Genomic DNA, 23986 nt, shown 5'->3' on the forward strand with positions numbered 1-23986 from the left:
ATAAATTAGCTGACAGGTTTGCATAGTATTGTGTGGTGAGTTTAGCTTAGAGGTTGAGGGTCGGCATAAGGCTGCAGCAGCCACACCTCGGCCCCTCTGACCTCCAGGAAACCCTATAGCCAGGAGCTATTTAGAAGCAAAATGCCGGTACTTCTGTCTGTATATTTACCACTCGGCTGACAACATATCGGCACCCTCAGCCACCGAGCCTGCCCGCAGATAACAATACTTTTTACGAGGATCACCTTTGCTGCTACAAACTGTGAGCGGCACTTTTTTGGCATGCAGAGTTTCTGATGGGAGGCACTTTGGAAAGGTTCCTGCATAAACTGTAGATTTAACACGGCTCATAACTATAAGCACAGCAGAGAGGAGGAGACGGGAGGGAGAAAGTTGCTTTGTACTTTGGTGGAGTGTGTAAAGTGGTTGCACAGTGTTGAGTTGATTTGTTAGCAGCCTGGCCAACTAAATCAAGTCCCCATATCCACTTTGTTTACCCATTTTCTTTCTCTCTCATTCCCACTTCCTCTCTGCCTTTTTAATCTCTCTCTCTCTCTCTCTCTCTCCCTGCTGATTTGACTGACTATTGCCGACTTGTGAAACAACAACCATGATAGTTTGGGGCCACCAAGGCTAACAGCACAGCCTAGTCACCTGCGTCACCGTCTTAACAAGCAGCATGACCTGCCAATAAAAAAGGCTTTTACCCTGATCGTCCTCAAACGAGACTTAAACACAACCTGCTCTTTCTCCTGCCAAATGCCCAAAGTGCTCGCAAATGTGAATTAGGTTGTGTTAACTTGCTTGAAAATGAAAAATAAAAACTACAGGAGAGGTGGAGGCAATTTTTGCTTTTCTTTCCTACTACAGTGGTTTTGAAGTGGAGATGGTGAAATGTAGAGATAGATGGAAGTTAAAAAATACATCTCTTCTACAGGTTTAACGCTATGGTGCAGACACTTGATCCATGCAATATCTTCCCACAGTTCCATGTCTTGTCAGTGTACTCTCCTACCTGTTCTCACGTATTTAATGAGAATTTCAGTTAAATGTTGAAACAGTGAACAAATTCAGGAGTGAGGATGAAGAAGTACAAGGAACAGAAAATGTTGTTAAGGACAGTTAAGTCTATCATTGCCTGGAGCTCTGTAAACTTGTACTTCATGACAGCCTTTCATCCCTCATCAAAGCAACAAGTAGATGAGCAGACTTTGCGCATGCTAAAACCCCCCAACCCCCTTCGACTCCTTATAGCTGCCGCTCCTCTGGGACGGGCAACTTTAAATCTTTTCTTTTAACAAGTTTCCTGTTCTTCCTTCCGGCCTACTGCAGTCCCCTGGGGTTGTGCCTACGGGACCATTCCAGTATTTGGAAAGGCTATATCTTAAAGCTCAGTCTACAACCATCAGGGGACATAAGGAAGACATTGGAAAATTGGATTTTAGTCAGATCAGTGGTCGCCTGCAGTCAAACAGCCAAAGCATTGCAGATGCTATTGGAAACTGCAGACTTTGGCTGTGCCAGGAAAGAAATACAAAGTTAAAAAAAAAAATATTACGACTAACAGCTTCACACTAAACACGTCTGCAATTGCTATCTCATCATGTTGCACACAGTCGAATAAGGACTTTTTCAAATACCAGTGTCCTTCTGAGACACATACAGTATGCATACCTGTGGGACCTGTGGGAGTAGTGCCCCATGCGTTCAGTGACTTGCGAAGGGACACTTCAACAGGAGGAACACATTCAGGAGGTCCAACCTGTAGCCTTCCAGGTAAAGAACAGCCTCTGTTATGTCTGATGTATGCTCTCTTTTTGACTGGCCGCACACTCTGTCTTTAAAACAGATCCCAAAATCGACTTTTTCCATTTCATATTGGTAGTATTGAAAAAGAAAAATCGCTTCTACAGTATTTATGAAAAAAGTGATGTCTTGGTCAATAATTTATGAATGAAAAGAGGCCTTTGTGAAACCCACCACCCTCTCCCTCCCCGGTACCCCCCTCCCCAAACTTCTGCTCGTTCCGAGTGCTACTGATCAAACAGATATTGTTACCACTAAAATAGCAACTTAAAAAACACACAGGCGGCCATAAGACATGCCTGCAGCCTGGGATATAGACTGACAGCAGAGAGGAGGGGGTGAGGAAGGCACCAGGAAAGAAAGAAAGAAAGAAAGAAAGAAAGAAAGAAAGAAAGAAAGAAGGAAAGAAAGAAAGAAAGAAAGAAAGAAAAGAAAGAAAGAAAGAAAGAAAGAAAGAATTAAAGAAAGAAAGAAAGAAAGAAAGAAAGAAATGCAAAATTTTGTGAAAATTCACCAACTGAAAAATTGTACAAGAAGAAAGGGAGTGTGTAATGGAGGGGGGACAATACTCTATGTGTATTTGTACATTTGTGTGTTGGAGTGGTGGGGGGGCGTGTCATCTATCACTGGACAAATGCTGGGCTGTGGGGGGTGTTGGTGGAAGCAGGGGTGACGGTTTGGGGGGGGGGGGGTTGTCGGCCAGAATGGTGCTGCTCCTCAAATGAAATAATATATCTTTGAAAGCCTACGCCCTGCACCAGGCCCCGGGACCATATATCAAGCCCAAGAGCGTCTGGTGGATCCGCTCCAGGCCCATTAACCTTCCACCTGTTCCCCCCTTACACCCCCACCCCACCACCCCAACCTACCAGTCCTCTTTTCACCCCCCCCACACCCTCCCCTTTTGTCCTTTACCATGCCCCCTCTCCTCCTCCTCCTCCTCCTCCTCCTCTTGCCCTTGGTCGTTGCCACTAGCAGACCCTTGTTCATCTTCCCATTTATGCCCCCCCCATCCCTCACACTTTCTTCTCTTCCTCATTTCCCTCTTTCTGTGCGTCTACGGTTGTCCTTCATTACCTCATCTCATATTTTCTTTATCATTCTCTTTCTCTGTCCTTTTCTAGCTCTCTTTATCTCTCATGGTCAACACTTTTTTTCCCTCTCCCTCCTCGCTGAGATTTCTCTCTCTGTCTCAAACTCCATCTCCGACTCTGTCTTCTCTTTCTCTCATGGTCACTTTCTCACTCTAAATCATTCACTCTGTTTCTCTTTCTCTCTCTGCCACTCAGTTCCAATCTCCTGACACAGTCTTTGCTCTTCTCTCTCTTTACTCCTTCTGTAACTCATTTAAACTCCCTGTCTCCTTTCCTTCATCCCTTTTTCTCTCCCCATCCTTCTCTACACCTTCTTTCTTCCCAACTAAGGTAAAGCAAGCGTGCCATGGTGTGTGTGTGTGTGTGTGTGTGTGTGTGTGTGTGTGTGTATGTGTGTGTGTGTGTGTGTGTGTGTGTAGCCTATGTGCTGGGGGGTACAGCACAGACTGCCAAATAATTCAAATGCAATGGACCAGGGACACAGTTACAAATCTCTGCCAACTGCGTGCGGCCGCCAACCCCATCACGTTTGCAGTTTGTCAGGATTGGGGTGTCGGGAGGTGAGGTTGTTGCAGGGGGGATTGTTGACCTCTATGACAAGACAGACATTGCAGCCTGAGGCTCTGAATCTATGTGTGTGTGTGTGTGTGTGTGTGTGTGTATGTGTGTGTGTGTGTGTGTGTGTGTGTGTGTGTGTGTGTGTGTGTGTGTGTGTGTGTGTGTGTGTGTGTGTGTGTGTGTGTGTGTGTGGTATAGATATACCACTTCCCAGGATTCACAGATCACACCTTAAAAACACCTTATTAATTTCCCCTCAGTTATGAGGTGTAAAGAAAAAAAGAAAAGGTGCAATCAGCGGTCAAAGCAGGGCAGGAGCATCCCCCCCCGTCCCCCCTCCCCTTTTATCTCCAACACGCACGCACGCACGCGCACACACACACACACACACACACACACACACACACACACACACACACACACACACATAGATTCAGAGCAATGTCTGTCTGTCTTGTCATAGAGGTCAACAATTTGGATAGGTCATGGAAAAAAGGTGTGTGTGGCTGTGTGGCTGTGTCTGTGTGTGTGTGTGTGTGTGTGTGTGTGTGTGTGGATGACTCTGTGTATAAAGAGGGCAACTAAGACTAGAAAATGACCCTCCAGTCTCAACTGGGTGGGTGGTGTAAGTATTATTTCACCAAAGTAAATACATGTAATATTTATGGATGTAGATAGAGGGGAGGTGAGGATGGGGTAAAATTATGCAGCAGGGCAGAGTGGGGCACATCAGAGGACCTTACATTATTCACTCAGGTAAATCTATAAGTGGAGAATATTCAGTGTGAGTTGTGAACATCAACCCCCCTCTTGCCCCCACCCCAGGGATCTGTCATACTGCGTGATTGACTGACAATCAGCTGCTTTGTAAATAATTCTCCTGCTTAAAATGCTAAATTTTTTTTCAGGTTGTTGCGGATTTCTGTGAATGTTGTGAGTTTTTAAGACCTTTTCAAATTTGAGTTGAAAAAAAATTAATGACCAGTACTTGTCTGAAAATATCTGACTGCCAGAACAGATATTTCTTTTAAACTCTTGATATTTTGAATATTTTTATTTGAATGTATTTGTCTGCAGCTCATGATGTTTTGATTGTTGTGCTTTTCAGCACAACATTTTTAATGTTTATTGTGTTACTTTTCAGTAACACAATAAACATTAAAATGTTTTAAAATGTAAAAAAAGGATATATATATATAAATATATATATATATATATATTAAAATGCATTTTCAAATTAAGGATGGTGTGAGCACAATTTGGGAAATGTTGTATCTATGTAAACATGTGCATGTGTGGTCGTAAAAGTCAGTATTTTCTATTGCGAAAAAATATTATTTAGGCTTTGATCTAGTTTAGTGTAAACGGCAGTGAAATAATACCTGTCTTGCTCCATGTTTTACATGCATTACCTCATCCCTTTCCTGTCCTTTTGCCCTTCCTGTTGACTTTGTTTTTATCTTCAGTCTTTTTGTATCTTTTTCTCCTCTCCTCTCCTCCATCACATCACCTTTAATATTTTCTCCCTTACCTCTTCTTCTTTGTTATTCCCTCTCCTTTCGTTCCCTCTCCACATTCCTCCTCTACTCATCCCCTTTCTCATCTCCCCTCTTTGTTTCACCTCTGTTCGCCTGTCCTTTCCTCTCCCCGGCCATCTGTTTATCCAATATGGCTGTCCCATCTCAGCTGGGAGCTTTCCCAGGGAACAAGACTTCTAATACAGTTCCTCCTCAACTTAATGACCCTCGGTTCTGCTTTTGCCATTCCCGCTACATGCAGAGAGACAAAACAGAAAAAAAACGAAAGAGACAGAGAAGCACAAAACCTGTCTGGATCCCCCAAAAAACTGTCCCTGGTGACTAAAATAAACAGTGAAGCCACATTTCAAAACGTCACAGCTAATTTCCTCCCTGCTCCACTTTTATCAGATGGACGGACTAAATATATGTATAATGTTACACAGCATTTGACTCAAGACAGAATCTAAACAACAGGTCATCCCTTGTTACTGTGAAGTAAAAATTTAGGAATGAAAAGGAGAGTGAAGCTTTGCCTTCACAACTGCTTCAACCCTTTTTGAAATGTTGTGATAGATGTCTCAAACTGTGCAGATTTGTTGACGCTCAATTATTTGTGAGGCTACACTTTGACATTTATTTAACTATTCTATTTTCGTGTCCCTGCTCCAGAGCCTTTATCTTGCAAACACTGTTCCTGTTTTTGAGTTGTAATTATTTTCCAGACTGTTTAACATTTTTGTTGCATCTGTGATACACCTGCAATTTGCTTTCTTTAGAGTTTTGTCAGCTCCCAACACCTTTTAACAACACTTATTTCTGTGAATAAGTAAACATGCACATACCACAGTGGATCGTTTTTGACACGTAACCACCAGCGTTAGTGTCAGCCCCTCAGAATGGAGGAGCAAAGGTTTCTATCTAAGTGCACCATTTTGCTAGCCTAGAAATCTAGACGCATCCTAGCGGCAGCAAATGTAATTTGCAGCCAGGGTCAGTCTAGCAACTCTCTGTTGGCTTGCGAGCTGGAAAAAACGAATTCTGGTCAGGCCAATGACGTCGCGTATAGAGTCGGTGGGCGGGCTTAACATAAGGACGGCAGAGTTGCGACGGTTCTGCGTGAATTCCCTGCTACCTGAAAACAAAGAAGGTGGCTGCTGCTGCTGGCGAACAGCGGTCTTTCGAATCGGCTTTGGCTGCAACAACCGTTTATCCCGCCCCTCGGACTAAGCCCTGTCAATGGTGAGTTCCCAGACCCAACATCTTGATGTTGGTCTGGCTTGTCAGGCTACCATTTTGCACTCACTGCAGTTTTACATAAGACATGTTCTTTTTGGGAAAATGTTGAGGCTGTAAATGTAAAGATGCATCAAGAAACAAAAACTAACTGACTGATGTCTGATTAAATCCATGAAGATCATAAACATTTTCTGTAGCAAATCGCTACCTGAAGTGATAGTACATGTGACAAAAGTGTAAGGTTAAAGGGTTACTGAAAGAAAGAAAGAATGCTTTTGATAAAATACCTCCTGGAAATTATAGGTCATTATAGTAATGATACATATGACAGTGTAGCATATCTGAAGGTGTATTTTCTCTTTACTGTAACATGGCTTGGCACGACATTGGATTACATATAAGTCTTTTCTGGCGTGGTCATTTCCGTTATTTCATCAACCTCTGTTTGTTGTGTGTTGACAAGGAACACAAAAGTGCTTGCTGTCCCAACACCAGACACGCATCCTTTTTATTAAAGGGTGTAGAGAGGAAGGGGGGCGGGGGGAGTGGAGTTAGGAAGGTAAGATATAAACATATGAATCATCAATAGTCCCGATTGCCCTGCTAAATTCTCCCTCTCATTGTGTTTGTGTTGGGAGTCAGGCCAGCCATCCCAACGCTAGAACAATGGAGGAGAGGGTAGCAGTGGACCAGCTACAGTATGAGTCACCCTCACACACGCACATACATGCACACACACACACACACACACACACACACACACACATTGTAAATACACATGTGAACATCTCATATACAGCACAAACATTAGAAGAGGTGTATTTAAGAAGACTGTGTTTACAGTTTTCACGAAGAAAGCATGACATCCTTTTTTTATTCTAAAGATTCAAGTGACCTAAACTATTTGTTATCCTTTTAAAAGTTGGAAAATGTACCTAGCTGTGTTTCTTACAAGGGCAGTTTAATTTCTTGCTTAATGCAGAATTCTTTTGTGAAATATGTATTCTGTTTTCAGTCAGATGTTTTTACTAAGCTGTATTTTTTCTATTTCTGCTTCAGTCAAAGAAATCGTATGTTTCCCAGAATGCCTTATGACAAGTGAGCCCTTACAATTTAGTTTTCTTCTCATTTTGTAATTTTTAAATCGAGAAAACTCTCTAAACACAGCATCCATTTGGCTACATACAATCTGCTTTACTGAAGCTAATAACAACAGAGAAACTGCTATCTGGGACGTTTAATGACTCCTAACAGCACCATTCATGCAAGAGATCTAGACCAACCATTATCAGTAGCTGCCTTTTAAAGCATTTTGAGTGGATTTGTCCTTTAACACGAGAGTTGCGTAGTTGCCGGTTGGCACCAGAGCGGGTGGGTTCATGGCAGGACAGGAGAGGATGGTGAGGGGAGGGAGGGGTGGAGTACCAGCCCTGTGCTAGCAAATGTCACTGAGGGACAAATGTGTTTCCCCTCTTAGAACACACTCAAATACTCTTATATACTCATACACTCATATTCTGGATTAAGCACAGATAATGTACTTTCATATACAGTATACAAACTATGAAACATAGTCCAAATACCCCAATAACTGCTGATAAATATGTATCTGTACACAATCAATTAAAATGAAGTTGAACCCATACGTACACTGATCCTACAAAACATTTCCTGCAACACATACTCATCAAATCAGAACAGAACAGAAACAACCATCTGCAAAATGTCAATTATTCAAAAATAAGGTTTAAAATTACTCCAAAGACATCGGCATATTTTTAAATAAAAGCAAACACTTTTGAAATACAGTAAAAAGTGTGAGGCAGACTCATTAAACAACAATCTAATCTTTAAAAAAAAAACAATCCATACATTAACAACAACTGACCTAAATCTGCATCTGCATGTTGGAAAACACATACTAAAAAATTAAGTGCTAAATAGATTTTAATAAATGAATAGGCTTATGTGCAAGTGCAAACATTGACAGACACAAAAGTTGATTCATCAGTATTCACGCACGCACACACACACACACACACACACACACACACACACACACACACACACACACACACACACACACACACACACACACACACACACACCTGTCTTCAGCTTGCTCAAAATTTTATTAAAATAACCACAAGTGATCTCAACCCTGCCAAAACCTTCCCTCATCACGCCACTTGGTCTCTGATTTCAAAACCATTGCACCAGACCTGACTTTCTTTAATTGTTGTTGTGTTAAACCAATCAAAAAACTAGGCTAGGTTGGCGGTATATGCCCGCCCCAACTTCTCGGATCCAAGGTGTTAGAAATAAACGTCCCTCACGTCATGCCTCATTCCCAGAAAGAGGGGGAGAAAGAGAGCAAATGGGGAGAGCTCTTTAGAAGGTACTCCTAATGGCTAAATATTTATGAGTCCTGTGACCGAGGCCAACTTATGGAAACTAAATCTTTAAACACTTTTTTTGGCAGACGCCTCACACACACCCTCCCAGCTTGGCTCTATTACAGGGAAATTCTTTTGTTCTTACGGAGCTAATAATAGTGAGAGGGGCTGTGTGTTATGTTAGAGCGGTGTCTGTGTCTTCATGTGGGTATGTATGAGTGTGTGTATGTATGTGCGTGTGTGTGTGTGTGTGTGTGTGTGTGTGTTAGATGAAAGTGTATTTATAGCTTCCTACAGTGCCTCACTACTTCTGTGACAAACTTTTAATTCTACTCTGCTTCCTGTCTCTCTGGCCCCATGGTCGACCTCCCATCTAATAGTCAGATCTATATTACAGTTTTTTTCAATTGCTAAATGACAGTCATCACAACTGAAGCCACATGTGTAAAACTATAACTACAGTCTGCAACGGTCACCTGAACTAAACAGCTCACATCACCTGCAAAACTCATTCCAAGCAACACAACTCTTTACACATGTCTCAAAACAGGCTCAGTGCAGCCAAGCACTATGAACAATCCTCATTGAGATAACACACACTGTCACTCAGAACACACTGAGAGTAAAAACACCAGCGTCAAACACCAATACAGACAATACAAACTTTTAATCTCTACAGTTTGAATAATTTAAGTGACTTCACACTAATCAATAGTTTATTTAAAGAAAAGAGTGAAATTCTTTCACGTGAACATTTATAACATACCAGTTTTTTATGTAACCAAGAAGGAATGAAAATCAGCAGTTTTCTGCAATAGATTTATAATTTTATTTTGTCTGTACTAATTTATGTAATGACTGGAACAAAAGTTTAAAACTAAAGGTACGTAATAACAAAGAACTTTGGATGTCCTGGCTTGCTATGCACCTGCATCATCTATACAAATTAATGTGGTGTTTTCATTGCTTCCACCTCCATTACTTTCTGAAAATCAGTAAGTCCACAGTTTTACTATAGTAAAGGAAGTGTTTTTCATGTTTTTTATAGCTGTGTATGTATCCTCAGACATTTACCTGGACATATTGGTATCTTTGCTCTTTTACCTGTTTACTGTTTATCTCAAACAGTACAGTGTATAATTGATTCATTGTTATTTGGTGTTTCTTTATTTCCAAAAAAGTCTTTCTGAGTTTTCCCTATATACTGTATATACAGTATGTGTTCACTAACAAGTCTTTCATCTGAAATTGCAATCGGCAGTGTTTGATAGGCACCAGACTGAAATCTATTCTGTTCAGAATGTGTGGTTAACAGTTTTGACAGCAGTGTGTTAGCATTTGAACAAAGTGCTGTGAATCCACAGTGTTGTGCAGGTTGTCGTTAAAACCATGGGATAACTGCGTAGAGTTTTGAAAACTGTGTTCAAGCAATGAAAAATGAACTAGAGTTTGGTTCACATGAACTGCTGCTGTGCAGACTGTAGTTAGAGTTTTGCACATGTAGCTCCAGTTGTGCCCACTGTTGTTTAGCAATCGAAAAAAACTGTAACATGAAATGTCGAAGGTCAGGTGGATTCAAAAGCATATCTTTAATTTAAATAGCAATCAGAAGGTAAGGTAAAACAATGGACACACTATTTGTAGTAGTTAGTTTTATCCCTACAACAATACAGTAAGACAAGAGTATACATATTTAGCATCTACGGAAATGAATCCCCTAACAATGTTTGTCATGCTTGACACACACGCACACACGCACACACACACACACACACACACACACACACACACACACACACACACACACACACACACACACACACACACACACACACACACACACACACACACACACACACACACACACACAAATATGTTCAATATCAGCTTGGCTATAGCTCACGGTTTGCTTATTCTCCTCATCACTAACACTAAGCCGTGCTCAGCAGTCCTCCCAGTAGTTAGTAATGAGAAACAAGCAAGGAAGGAGGATTGTGGGTTGTGTGGGAAAAACTGTCAGAGACACAGCTAGCATATTATTTTCAATCCCCCTTGTGCTTTAGATGGCTCTTTTAAAAACACTGCAAGGGGGGTTCAGTTCAATTATCTTCGTCACTAAAGTGAAATACGCCCTCACCTCCCCTAAACCAATGAGGCCCCTGCAACAGGAGCAGGAGTGTATTATGGGCATTGAGCTCAGGTCATTTCCTACCTTTGTAACAGGCATCTAGTTCAATTAGCCTACTATTAAGCTCAAGTAATATGGGTAGCCATTATGCAAACATAATGACATTTCATTCAGCAGCAAATCAGGGAGTGTCAAACACAAGTGGGTGAGATAATTGAATTAGGATGAGGGTGTGAGAAATAGGGCAAACCACACACAATTATTAGCTGTGGCCACACCTCAAAACGAGCCTGGGTGTGTGTGTATGTGTGTGTGTGTGTGTGTGTGTGTGTGTGTGTGTGTGTGTGTGTGTATATGTGTGTGTGTACGAGTGAAGTACTGTGCAACCTCGTTGAATGCAAATACAGATCTCGAAAATGTCAATAGCGGGGACACGGTGCATGCTAAATGTCAACATGTGTTTTTCAAGGACTCTTGTCTGTGTTGTAATTGGGTCTGTTTTAATATTACATTTATTTCATTTGTTATTTTCCCCTTTGAAAACAAAATAATATCAAATATTTGGAGGGAATTTTGTAACAGGCCGGGCCCATGAATATGCAGCTGTGCCTTTGGCGATCCGGTCTGAAACAAATCACACAAAGGAGTGAGACAACGGGGAAAAAAACATGTGAGGCATAGACTAATCATACGCCTTTGGTTTCCCTCCCAACATTAACCTTCATTCAAAGCAAATAAAGCTGCGAGCGCACAAACACACACCAGAAACTCTCCCTTGTGCTCTGTGATGAATAAGTGAGAATTAGCAAATTTTTAGAGTGAGGCGTTGGTGGACGGTTACTATTGGTCAGCTGGAATTGACAGTGCTAAACATTCACAGAGGACACAGTGTTTACCAGGCTAAAATGTTGTTTTAATATTTGTGGTACTGACCATTATGGTTATAGGATGTGCAATGCCTGATAGGGTACTGGTGCAATATTTATATATAAGATATATATGCTATGTTATATTTGATATGGTATTACGCAATTGGGCACTGTGCAATACAGAAGTTATTTACCACAGCGTGAGTTAACGGAAATGTGCAATCATTATCAAAATTAAGTGCAATACGAGGGGGAGGATGTGTTGTGGATTCTCTTCTGTTCTTCTGTGATTGTAAGAAAAGGTGTCGGGGTATTGTGTGAGGTTTATTAGATGTTCATTGACGCATTGGATGAGATAATGTATGATTATGTTTCTATGTAGGTTAACTGTATGTTTATTGTGTGTTAATGCACAATGTCGCCATTTCATTTCTCTCGAATGCCCAAGATGAATTTCTCCTATAGGAGACAATAAAGGCTTATTTTATCTTATCTTATCTTATCTTAATAGACTTGGCATAGTACAAACACCTAGTGAAAATGCTTTGAAAGTATGTCCATCACAAGTAATTAAAGGTAAAAAAAAAAATCATATTAAACTGAAGTTAAAAGGGAAAGGCAATAGTGACATTGTGACTCTATCCCCTGTGTGATATGGTCAGCTCTCTGAATAAAAAATAAAAAAATTGATAATGGCCAATAACTCTTATCATCACACAGTGTGTGCCCACTTAGATCTGAGGAATATTTCAAGGGGAGAAGGGCGGTATGCAGTTCACATAAAACCCTCAGACTAGGACCCTGTTAGCATGAAAAGTGCCTGAAGCTCATAGTCAAAGTTTTGGCAACCCATAGCCAAAATGTGTCACACAGGGTAAATGTGGCTGGCTGCTGAATTTTGATAAGGCAATGGGACAGACAGTGGTGGCAGCTACGAGCAGACTGCCACCCCCACCCCCCACCCCCCACCCACAGCCCTGTGTACTCCGCATTAGTGTTGAGCTAGTGCATAAAAGAGGAAGATTAAAGGCCTGTTGAAGATAAAGGATTACGCAGATGATGTTCATGAACTGTGTAAAGTACTGTCAATTATGGATGACAACGTGGTGAAAGATTTACCATTGAAACAAAATGCAGGAGAATTTATTAAAGGCCTGCAGAGTAACTGCAAATATAAAGCAGTTACTATTATCAGTAATATATTAAAATATCAAATATTAAAGCTTAATTATCAGTATGCTATCATAACTGAAAGGAATCATGGCCAAAACCATGAAAATAAGGTTGTAGAAAAATGAACACATTTTCCTCACATTCAAACAAAACCCCCCTCATCATGTGGATCATGCACACTTACCTTGAGTTCACGGAAGAAGATGCTGCTGCGTGCCCACTCCACGATGGAGAAGAGTGTCTGGTCAGCCATCTTGCACATGAGGCCGAAGGTGTTGAGCTTCTCGTGTTTGCCTCTGCTGGCCTGCTCCTGCTGCAGGTAGGCCATGATCTTGGCCTGGACCTGTGGCTCATCTGGCTCACACTTGAGCAGCTCTACGATCAAGTGAGGGAAGCTAGGCGGCGAGCCTGTTTGGTAGGCATCGACGTAGGCGTAGCCCATGATGGACTCTGGCGAGCTGGTGTACGGGTCTGGGTACTCTGACTTTATGGTGCGCGTGCCCTGGAAGTGTCCGTAGGCCGCCTGGTAGCCCTGCAGACTTCCGGCGTGTGGTGGCATTGCCATGCTGACTGGCGAAGTGACAAATGGGCTGCGGTCGTAGTCTGTGGGGGGCAGGGCGGTGGCATGATGATGGTGGTGGTGGTGGTGACCGGTGTGGTGGCCAGGGTGGTGGCTCAGTGGAAGGCCCTTGGATGCGGCCGAGTGGATGTTTTGGATGGCTGAGGAGATGGTGAGGTCGGTGGGCACGGCTTGCATCACCTGAGTCATGGCCTCAATTTTCAGGCCGTTGGCTCGGATCAGCGCCTTCTTTTGCTGCTTGAGGGCCCGGTCACGTTTGTACATCGGGCCAAACTTGTTGCGACCGCCACGCATGCGGTCTGCCCGCACAGCTGACAGATGGAAAGAGAGATGAAACAGGAGACAAGAAGGAAGAAGACAATATTAAAACTAAATTAGTGTTTCATCCAGAATGAGAAGTCCACCATGTATAAAATGTATTTTCATAACCTGACAGCAATTTGTCCATGTTTGTATATAGATATAAGCATGGCATTATGGAAGTCAACTCCTCATTGTATGTAGGGCAAAGGTTTTTCTGTGGTGATTACACTTGACATTTACCTGTTTACTCCCAAACCCCACAGGTCAAACAGATAGGGTCGTTACTCATTGACCAGAGACACAAACGTCTGTGAACCGCTCTGATCATTTTACATCTGGCTATCTCTCACTACCACTCAGCAAATGCACACCTCAAAAGTTTTCCTTTTAAATATATATGTTTTAAAATGCTATCTGTTGCAATATCTAAAGCTTCAAAATGTCACTGTCTTTTTTACGAAAACCCGAAAGCCCTGAAAATGCTGACAATGAGCAAATTGATTTTTTATTTTTCTCTGATGAACCAAACATACCCATGATGACCCACTGCCTCCCACCCCAGTGCAGGATCCTGTGGTGAGGATCACAACGAGTCTGTGCCGTGGGTATTTCTAATGAACAAGCCGGGCATACAGTGGACTGCTACGAGGGCCATGTGTGATCTGGCTGACTGCTGCCATGGGGAAGCTGCTCTGCTGTCTCCCAGTCGGGGGGCGCTGGTGTTAATTATTCATACTTAATTACCTCTTACTCTGACGAGGCTCGCTGAGCCCAGCGTGCAACGAGCTAACGGGTGTCTGGGAGACTATGCAACAGAAAAACACTCACTAATACTAATACTGTAGACTTATTTTCATTGTATTCGATAAAAGAAACCCACACATTTAACTGTATATGCAAATACATGCACATACATTTGCCCTGACACTACAAAGTGAATAGTCAGATAACATGACGAGTTAGCTCATGATTTCTTGACGGATGAATGAAAGAACAGAAGAAGAAAATTGAAGAGTGGGTGTGGAGGGGGCGGGGTGGGGGTGAGGAGAGGCACACACACACACACACACACACACACACACACACACACACACACACACACACACACACACACACACACACACACACTCTGAGCTGCCTTGGGAGTGATTTTAATGACCTCCGTCACAAAAGTGTCTGTCACTGATCTGAGCGAGAGGAGCCGAGAGGGGAGACACACACGAACATGGAACGCATCACACACTGGTCCAGATCACACAGAGAGATGGTAGCAGGCCAGACAGCTGAAATGATATGTAATTTATACACAGTGAAATTACACACACACACAAGACCATTTCCCAACATGCTTGAGGTCAACGCCAGTGCCCACTCAACGAGGCTCAGGGATTATCATGACATGATGTGTGTGAATTGATCACACATCAAAGGAAAAAAATAAGGAATCAGGGGCCGTCAAATGTATCCATTATACATTATTGTAGGGCAACTTTAACTATTAATGATTTCTCCACAACAGCGTAATTAATGAGCTGAGAAACTAATAGTTGGCTCTACTGGGAAAACAAGCCCCTGACTGCCTTCTTGCCTGCCTCGGACCCAGGGATCCACATCACACCATGAATATTAGGATTGGGGGGAGGAGGTCTCACTACACACACACACACACACACACACACACACACACACACACACACACACACACACACACACACACACACACACACACACACACACAGATTCTTTGTCTCTAATTAAAGGTGATTTGCATGCATGTAACACAGATTAATATGGAAGGGGGAGGGGAAGAGGAGAGCAGGACAGTGTAGGGGTGTGTGTTGGGGGAGAAGATGAATGTGTGTGTTTGACTGAGGTGGAGAGATGTTAATGGATTTGATGCGGCAACATTGAGTTTATGACAAAGTTATCATAAGACCCTGCAACTTTAGAAGGTTAATAGGATGAAAAAGTTGTAAGTTACTAATTTGTAAATGTTTCCATGCAGAAACATTTAAAAAAAAAACACAGCAGTAATTGAATTTCCCTTTCATAAAAGCTTGTGTCTGTTCCAAACTTAAACTCACTAGTAGGTTTCTGTGGTGCCAAGAAAGGGATATGTTTGATGTTTGTTTGGCATTAACAGCACAGGCTGAACAGTTAGCATAACAGTGACAGCCACCACTGTTGAACAGGCAAACAAGAAAGACAGCTACGTACAGAAATTAATCAAACTTCAGTGTTTGCAGCTATGGACACTTAGCTTAGCGCAAAGGTAGAGGCCAGAAAGAAAAAGAAACTGGGGGGAAATGTATACTGTGAACTAAAAAAAATTATAAAATATATATATATATGTATATATAAAATTAAAATATGAACAGAAAGCATCCCAAAGAAGAAAACATACATAAGAAGAAACTTTTATTAGTGTAAAAAGGATCTGGTTTGGGGGATATTGTGAGTTAGCAGTGAGGCTTTGGGGCTAAAGCCAGGCTGAAAGGCTAAAAGGCTGACACTGTCTTAACTCTGAATTCCCCTGACTTACTTACCGTCTGAGAGCACGTCCACACAAAAACACACTCAGGCACACCCACACACATCCATAAATTCAGAAACGGACCCAATCAAAATCCTGTTCCTCTTTTCCAAAAGTATCCGTACACCGTGTACACAGCGTTTCAAACATAAACAAACACAAACAACCACACACACATATCCTTCACACACTCAATTTCTTTGCACACATATCCCCTTAAACACTGAATCACACACACAACAGCCCTCAGCGCTTAAATCCTCTGATTTATGGTTGTTTAATATACAGGAATATTAAGCACGCGTAGGTGAGGATCCCTGTCGGCCGCCAGCATATTAATGGGCCCCGTGGAGCCTTGCTGACACCCTGTTTGTCATGTCGGTGCCCCGGCCCCTGCTACGTATGCGCCCTATCCCATGCACACACATGAATACCTATGATACCTATGCATAAGTAATGGGACAGCTCCCTGGCTTGCACCGCAGGTACTGGGAGGCTGATGGAAGACAAATCAGAGTGAGAAAGACGGAGACAGGGAGGAAATAAAAAGTGGAGGGAGAGGGAGAGAGATACAGTGAGGAATATACAAACACTCAGAGGGTGTCGCTTATTTGTGCTGAATGGCTCAATAGAGGTTTTGCATTTGTAGTAATTGATGAATTTAGATTTGATGAAGGATTGATGAAGTGCATGGAAAAGAATCATCTGTGAGTCTGTTGAGTGATGTTGTAAATGAGAGTAAAAAGTCCAATACAAGTTAAACTGAGAGTTAGATTTCCAAAATAAATAGTCCACTTTAAATCTGTATATTGTTATGTCTGGTTTAAACAAGACAATGCTGGCTGGTCAGCTTTGAATCAAGCTGAAAATACTACCTAGCATTCAGTATCTAAAAACTGTAAAGAAAAATAATCAGCATTTTATCATGGGAGGACAAAAGCTGCATGCATGCTTCTGCTTTATTAAATAGCGCACAGTAGAAACAGAGTATATTCAAACCCACAGTATCACTAATACCAGTCTTTAAGATGATACACAAGTGAAGGAAATATTAGGCAGCTCAGTGAAGCATGTGATGAGCAAGACAACTTCTAGCGAGCATAAAAAGAAAATCATGCCAGTGGGAGCTGTTCAGATATGGCACGCTTCATCAGCTTTAGTGAAAGACGTGCTAATGGGTCAAACCATAGTGGGATGTGGCTTTTTTTTCCTCAATGAGTCAACATCAAGAGCTGAGGCACTACAGGGCATACCAAGAAACTACTAAGTACCAACTAAGATTTTTACAACACGGTAGCATTGTGTGTTTGTGTGGTTAAATGAGTGTGTGGCTGCCAGGCTCCATCATCATTGTCTTTGTGTGTGTTTTTTTTTTTACTGTTTGACACAATGACCCGCATGCCCCTGACAGTAACTATAACAGATACATTAACAGATTAAACAAGCTTTTTATAGACACATATTAAATTAATTTATAAAATATAAAAATATATTTAACTTTTGTATAATTCATGATAAACAGTTTGATGTTAGCAACTGATGGCATGTGGTTAGAGTGATTTTAGGTTAAAGATCACACTCATATCCAGATTCACTTGAGTATTAATTTAGTTGTTGCATCAACTCTCACAGTTAATATGAGATTATTGAAAATCTCATATCATATCTTGGATGTTACACACTGGGTCATAGCTATGTCATTTATCCAGTGACAGAAGTACAGACGGAGGAGAATATGATATGCCTCTGCAGTGTCTTTTCTTCGTTGTGCAAAGCCAGGCGTCAGGTTTAACTATTTTTGTTATCAGCTCAAGATAATACAAATTGTGTATAGTGTTGGTATGGGGTGATCACTCTGACATGTGCCCATCTGCCATTTCACACTGTTACGCTACCTTCCCTCAACTTTGAAACATTAACACACGCAAACACAGACTTCTTTACTGCTACACCCCCCTCACACCAAAGCGTCCCGTCAACAAACAGGAAGGACATTGAGCAACAACAGAAAGCCAAATGTAAACAGTCAGAAAAATTTGAGTTTGAGTCAACTTTAAAGTTTTCCTCAAATCTTTGTATACATTTTGGTTTCCACTCGATATCCTGAATTCACATGTTGCTCCAAGCTGCTGTGTAATGGAATGAAAAGACTGCTCATGACCCCCAAAGATCCTTTCCTCTTTCACAGCTATTGTACACACATTTCTTTTTAGATCAAATGACAGCTTCTCCCTCTTGCCTGTGGCCCTCTGAACACCTTTTTGGGCTTCTCATGAATATATGTATGTGTTTACCAGGGAGAGCTGTATGTTTGTGTGAAGCGTGTGTGTGTGTGTGTGTGTGTGTGTGTGTGTGTGTGTGTGTGTGTGTGTGTGTGTGTGTGTGTGTGTGTGTGTGTGTGTGTGTGTGTGTGTGTGTGTGTGTGTGTGTGTGCTGAGGGGTGTCAGCCTTTCTGTAAGGGACGTCTTTACTGGTTGTGGCAGGAGTTGCCCACTGGAGCTTCTGGCCCCTGACAGAGTGCTGCAGAGCCCGTCTTGCCCCGAGCTGAAAGCTACCGCCAGCAAAACAAATCAAACGCTTCCCCCTCCCCACCCGTGTCAGCTAGAAAATGACAGGCTAGGACATTCTGCCCAGCGGCCATTCACAATTAACAGCAATTAATTACAGCCCACACGGCAACTAAAAGGAGAAGAAGCCTCCGGAAAGATTTTAGTTAGTCTTTGCTTTTACCCTCCCAGGGTCTAGTTTCTTTAACACATTAACTTTTCTCAATTGTACGTGATCATCATTTTTTTTATTTGTTTTAAAAAACTTTCTTTCAATATTAGACTGAAACTGTATAAATAACAACACATGTAAAAGACTACACAACGTACCACAATTTCCAGTATTTTTTAAATGACAGTATTGTCACAAAATAATAAGTATTGTAACAAAATAATAACTACGAACTTTAGCTTTTAAATCCCCTACTTTTACAAGTATTGAAAGGTGACCTTCAGGTCGCTTTATTCATTCCAAAATTAGCGATTTCAGAATAAAACTTGTCAACTCATGTGTGGAAAAATAGTTGATTTTAAATATTATCTTTGACCATTGGAAGAATGTTTCTTGCCCTGCCGTCCTGTCACTTCTGGATAGCCATGTTTGAACAAGCTTCTGAGCCACGTTCAAATTAAACAAAGAGGCCTCGAAACAGCTGGCCAAAAGTATCATCATTACCATTCTCGCCCTGCTGCCAAGTTTAATATTTTATCTATTACTCTGTCTGGCAAGCTTAAGTGCACAGCAGCTACAAGATACCCCTTAACTCCCCCTGACCCCATCTTAAATACTAATAAGCAATGCTGGATTTTAACGCTTTGGTGGTAATGAAAGGGTTCACTTCACAAAGTTCTAGGTATACATTTGTGAGAACAGATATTACTGTTCATTGTTAAATCTTTAAATAAACACTATATTCTCCTTTCATACAGGCAATTATTATGTCAAAGTAGGTATCAACCTTTTCTAAATGGTGGATAATGTATGCCAGTTTGGAAGGAAACTATTCACATGCAAATTGATCATGAAAGAGTATTTTCACTCTGAGTTTCCAAAAAAAGTTAATGTGCTATGTGTTCAACTTTTTAAAACTTCTCTGTGGAAGTCCAGAAGCAGTCAACCTCCAATTGTAGCTGCTTCATGTTATAATATTTCCCTCCCCAACTTTCAGTAAGAATAATTGCAAACAGGCATCATATCTCGAAGAAAAAAAATACTGTATAATGCAGCACACATAAAGCAATAACTTCATCTGTTTTTCCACTGCTGCATATGTGTACTGTAAACTCTGGATCATATTTTACTGTGTGGGGTTTGCTATGAAACCCCAGAATAGACCAAATCTGTGGTAAACTATTCATGAACAGAAAAAACAGTATGTATGTATGTATGTATGTATGTATGTATATATGTATGTATGTGCACTATAAAAAAGATAGATATTCTCCCAGATTATTTTAAAAGACTTGTGACTGGTGAAAGCCAGCCTGGATTTGCATTTGGTGGCCTAGAAGCCGTCTTGTTACTGGTAGTGGTGGAATGTAACTCAAGTACTGTACTTAAGTACATATTTGAAGTACTTTACTTGAGTATTTCCTGTCTTATTCTACTTTATCCTTCAACTATACAGTACTACAGTTCAGAGAAATTATTAATTATTATGATACTTAATACTACACTACATTTTTTGACAGCTTTAGTTACTGCAGTTTACTACCCACTACTATTATATTAAATAGTTAAAGTTAGCTCCACATTGACCACCTATTACAGTAAAATGATACTTGCAACGCATTAGTGATAATAATAAAAATTTTCTGCATTATTAATACTTTTGTTTTTGATACTTTAAGTGCATTTGACTAATAATATGTACTTTTACTTATGTAATTTTGATACTTTTATTTAAGCAAAGGAAATGAGTACTTCACTGATTATTGCTCAGCATGTTCAGTACTAATAACAGCCATCTGTTCTGTCCGGGAGCCTTTGAGCAAGACATTGTCTGTTATACATGTAATCACTTGGATATGAAAGACCTTTCTCCTTTATGCAACAGCTGTCTCCTATTTATCTGTTTTGAAGAATCCCAAAATGTTGACAGCTACACATTATCTACCAGTCATTGTTGCGCTTTGAAACACTGTTGAACATCTCTCATCTCATCGTGACCTCACGTTTAAACTGGAAACACATTGAATTGTAAAAGCAAAATCACCAGCAAAACTTGTGATTTTAAGTAGCCATGAGCCAAACACCTGAACTGTCAAAATGTAAACATGTTGCCGTACCTTCTAGCTTCATGCCGACGGTGAGGCACTTTTGGAAGCGGCAGTACGGGCAGCGCTTCCTCTGGGTCTTGTCAATCTGGCAGCTCTGGTTCTCTATACATGTGTAGCGCTTGTTGTTCTGGACGGTGCGCTTGAAGAAGCCCTGCGGAGAGAACCAATTAAGACGTCAACCCGCTTGACCCCTGCAATGCGACGGTAATTGGCCCATTCACACTCCCAGACAGATGGAGAGGGACAGGCTTAATGGATATACACACACACACACACACACACACACACACACACACACACACACACACACACACACACACACACACACACACACACATACACAGGGTGAAGTTTTGAAAGCTGCACTCCAATTGATGCTGTGATGCAATATAAAGCAGGGCATGAATACATACTTGTTACAAATGAAACACATTTCAGTCTTTCTGAAAAGTTTTTTTATATAATGTTGAAAACTAACACTTTTTGATAATGTCACACAAGGATATTATTTATACATTTTCATTTACATACCTTAATTTTAATCAGCCTATAACAAATGAGCAAAACATAACTTCTCTACATACCTGCCTCACTTAGTGTTGTCCCTGCATTGTAAACTAATTTATAAAGGATATGAAATCTAGTTTATGTCCTGTCAGAATTACATTGCTATTCTCAACATTATTAATATATTAAATTAATAATGAATTAGGTAAAGACTCTAGAATTTACGGGGAACGCATCTTTTCAACTCTCCACTTAATTATTGAAAAATATGAGCACAGGAGTCCAAAAAATCCAATAAATTATATCCATAATTCACAGTTCCGGGATTACAGAGATTCATACCTGCAACGTGGAATTAATTATAGGCAGCAGCAGTGAAAATCAAACGAAGGGAAGATGGTATTAACGTATTCTAGATCCATAACCTAGGAGGAGAATCCTTAAACCTAGTCTTTAAAAAAAACAAAAATAAAAAAGAACATGCTGCTGTCAATATCTCACCAAACACAAATTTAATTGACAATCTGCATTGCCTGATCCATCCCAAAAAAAAAAAAAATCCACTGCACTCTTTTTGGATTATCGACTTCTCCGTGCTTAAAAATCCATGCTCGAGAGAGAACTTTCTCTCCAATTTTATATTTAGTGCACAGCATGCGCTATAAATATCTGAACCAAACTGGATTCTAACATGCTTTAAAAACCACACTACATCACTTCTGGAGATTTAGTGGACAACATCACTAAAAAGCTTTAATTTGACCGGCAGTTCAAACCGAAGAAAAGACACTCATCAAGGCTCATTTTTATTCATAAAGGGATTGCTGCAAACTACTTTTGATTTCTGTTACCATTAAAAATGGCAAAGTTTCTCATTAACCCAAAAATGTGTCACAAATCAACATAAAATCTGAAATCATTACAATTATTTGATATGCTGTAAAGTAGACACAAGCTATTCATAAAACGAGTGTCCAATTTTACTGTGATAAATTATCTGAGCAATTGGGTATTCCTGACCTTGGAATTCCATCCTGAAAAACGGCACTCTCTCCGCACAAAAACACCAACCAGGAAACTGCTTTTACTTCATGTCGATATTGGCCAGTAAATCCAATTAGAAGGAGAAAAAAAAAGAATTCACATCACCACTTTATCTCCTCGGATCCCTGTCTCCCATACACCTTACTTGATATGTGCTCTGTCTAACTTTAAAATAAAAACAAAATCTCTTACTTTGTTTGTATTTTCTTTCCTTAAACTTCTGCAGATCTTAAATATATTGTTGGACATATATCAACAATGCACTATGGCTCTGACCCTTGACCTTCTTACTAGTTGATTGTAATGTCAGTATTTTAGGATTATTCTGCAATTGCTCTCTTAGCAAAGTCTCAGTCTCCCAAAATGAAGCATTCTGGGATTGAGCCTGTTTGTGTACAACGAGGACAATGAAGCCTGTTTCAGCTTGTTGTTATTCCAGCAGGTACGATGTGGTACCATGTTTACTTTATGTAGGCTAGTGTCAGTATGAACTAAAACACTGTGTGTGCAGTGTGAGCTGTAGGATTATGGGGAGGTTAAAGAATCTTTCTCTCTTTCTTTCTATGTGTGTTCCTCAGCCCAAAACTGGCGACCCAACCAAACCTTCAAAGAAATATGACCCTGTTAACAAACGTGTGTTATACATAACTGTGTTTTTTATGGATTGAAGGGTATAGGCAGGGGTGGGGTGAGAGGGTGCAAGGACTCGCTGGAAATTATGAAGTATTTTCGAAATCAGATACCACAAAGTTGTGAATCTTCCTCAGGTAGCGCACAACAATAACTGACACAGAGGTACTTTGATGTTTATAGAAAACTAAGAATAAAATCTAAGTGCTGGTTCTTGCCGTTTTCAGGCAGCTGTGGCCAGAGAGGAACCTCTATTACACTGGAGATGGATGGCACTGCCTGGTTGATAGCAATATGCTGATAGCAATATGAGTCTGTAACATGTCAACATACTGATGTATGTCTCCAGCTCTGACAATCATACTTTAACTGGATAGATTGCCTGCATTTTAGAGATAATCAATGATAAGCTTCAGGTAATTATCAATCATGTTTCAACAAGGATATATAGCACTTTATAAAAGACTTCATCTACATCCTGCATGCACACACACACACACACACACACACACACACACACACACACACACACACACACACACACACACACACACACACACACACACACACCAGAGCGTTTCAACTGAACTGGGAAATGGGTTTGTGGACTGGCTCTTCAACACGAGCCTGTGCTGAGGCTGGAAAGCAGCAGAGATGCCACTGACGTCTCCCTTCAAGCAAGTGCTCGGCATCTCAAGGTCATAATATGGGATCAAATCTATAACATCTGCTGTGAATAATGACCACATAGGCAAGAAATGTGAGCTGCGGCATCAATACCGT

The 23986-nt window shown here is 40.9% G+C and overlaps 1 protein-coding gene across 1 annotated transcript in view; it reads right to left on the minus strand.

Moving 5' to 3' along the window:
* The window catches only part of nr5a2 (nuclear receptor subfamily 5, group A, member 2), a 73698-nt gene that overhangs the window by 44848 nt on the left and 4864 nt on the right, over positions 1-23986 (minus strand). The window contains exons 3-4 of the mRNA XM_078258769.1: positions 21032-21173; positions 12965-13671 (exon numbers count right to left, since the gene is read on the minus strand). Coding sequence (XP_078114895.1) covers positions 12965-13671; positions 21032-21173 — 849 coding nt within the window. The remainder of the gene's footprint in view (positions 1-12964; positions 13672-21031; positions 21174-23986) is intronic.

Source organism: Sander vitreus, chromosome 9, assembly GCF_031162955.1.
Source record: "Sander vitreus isolate 19-12246 chromosome 9, sanVit1, whole genome shotgun sequence".
Classification (NCBI taxonomy): Eukaryota; Metazoa; Chordata; class Actinopteri; order Perciformes; family Percidae; genus Sander; species Sander vitreus.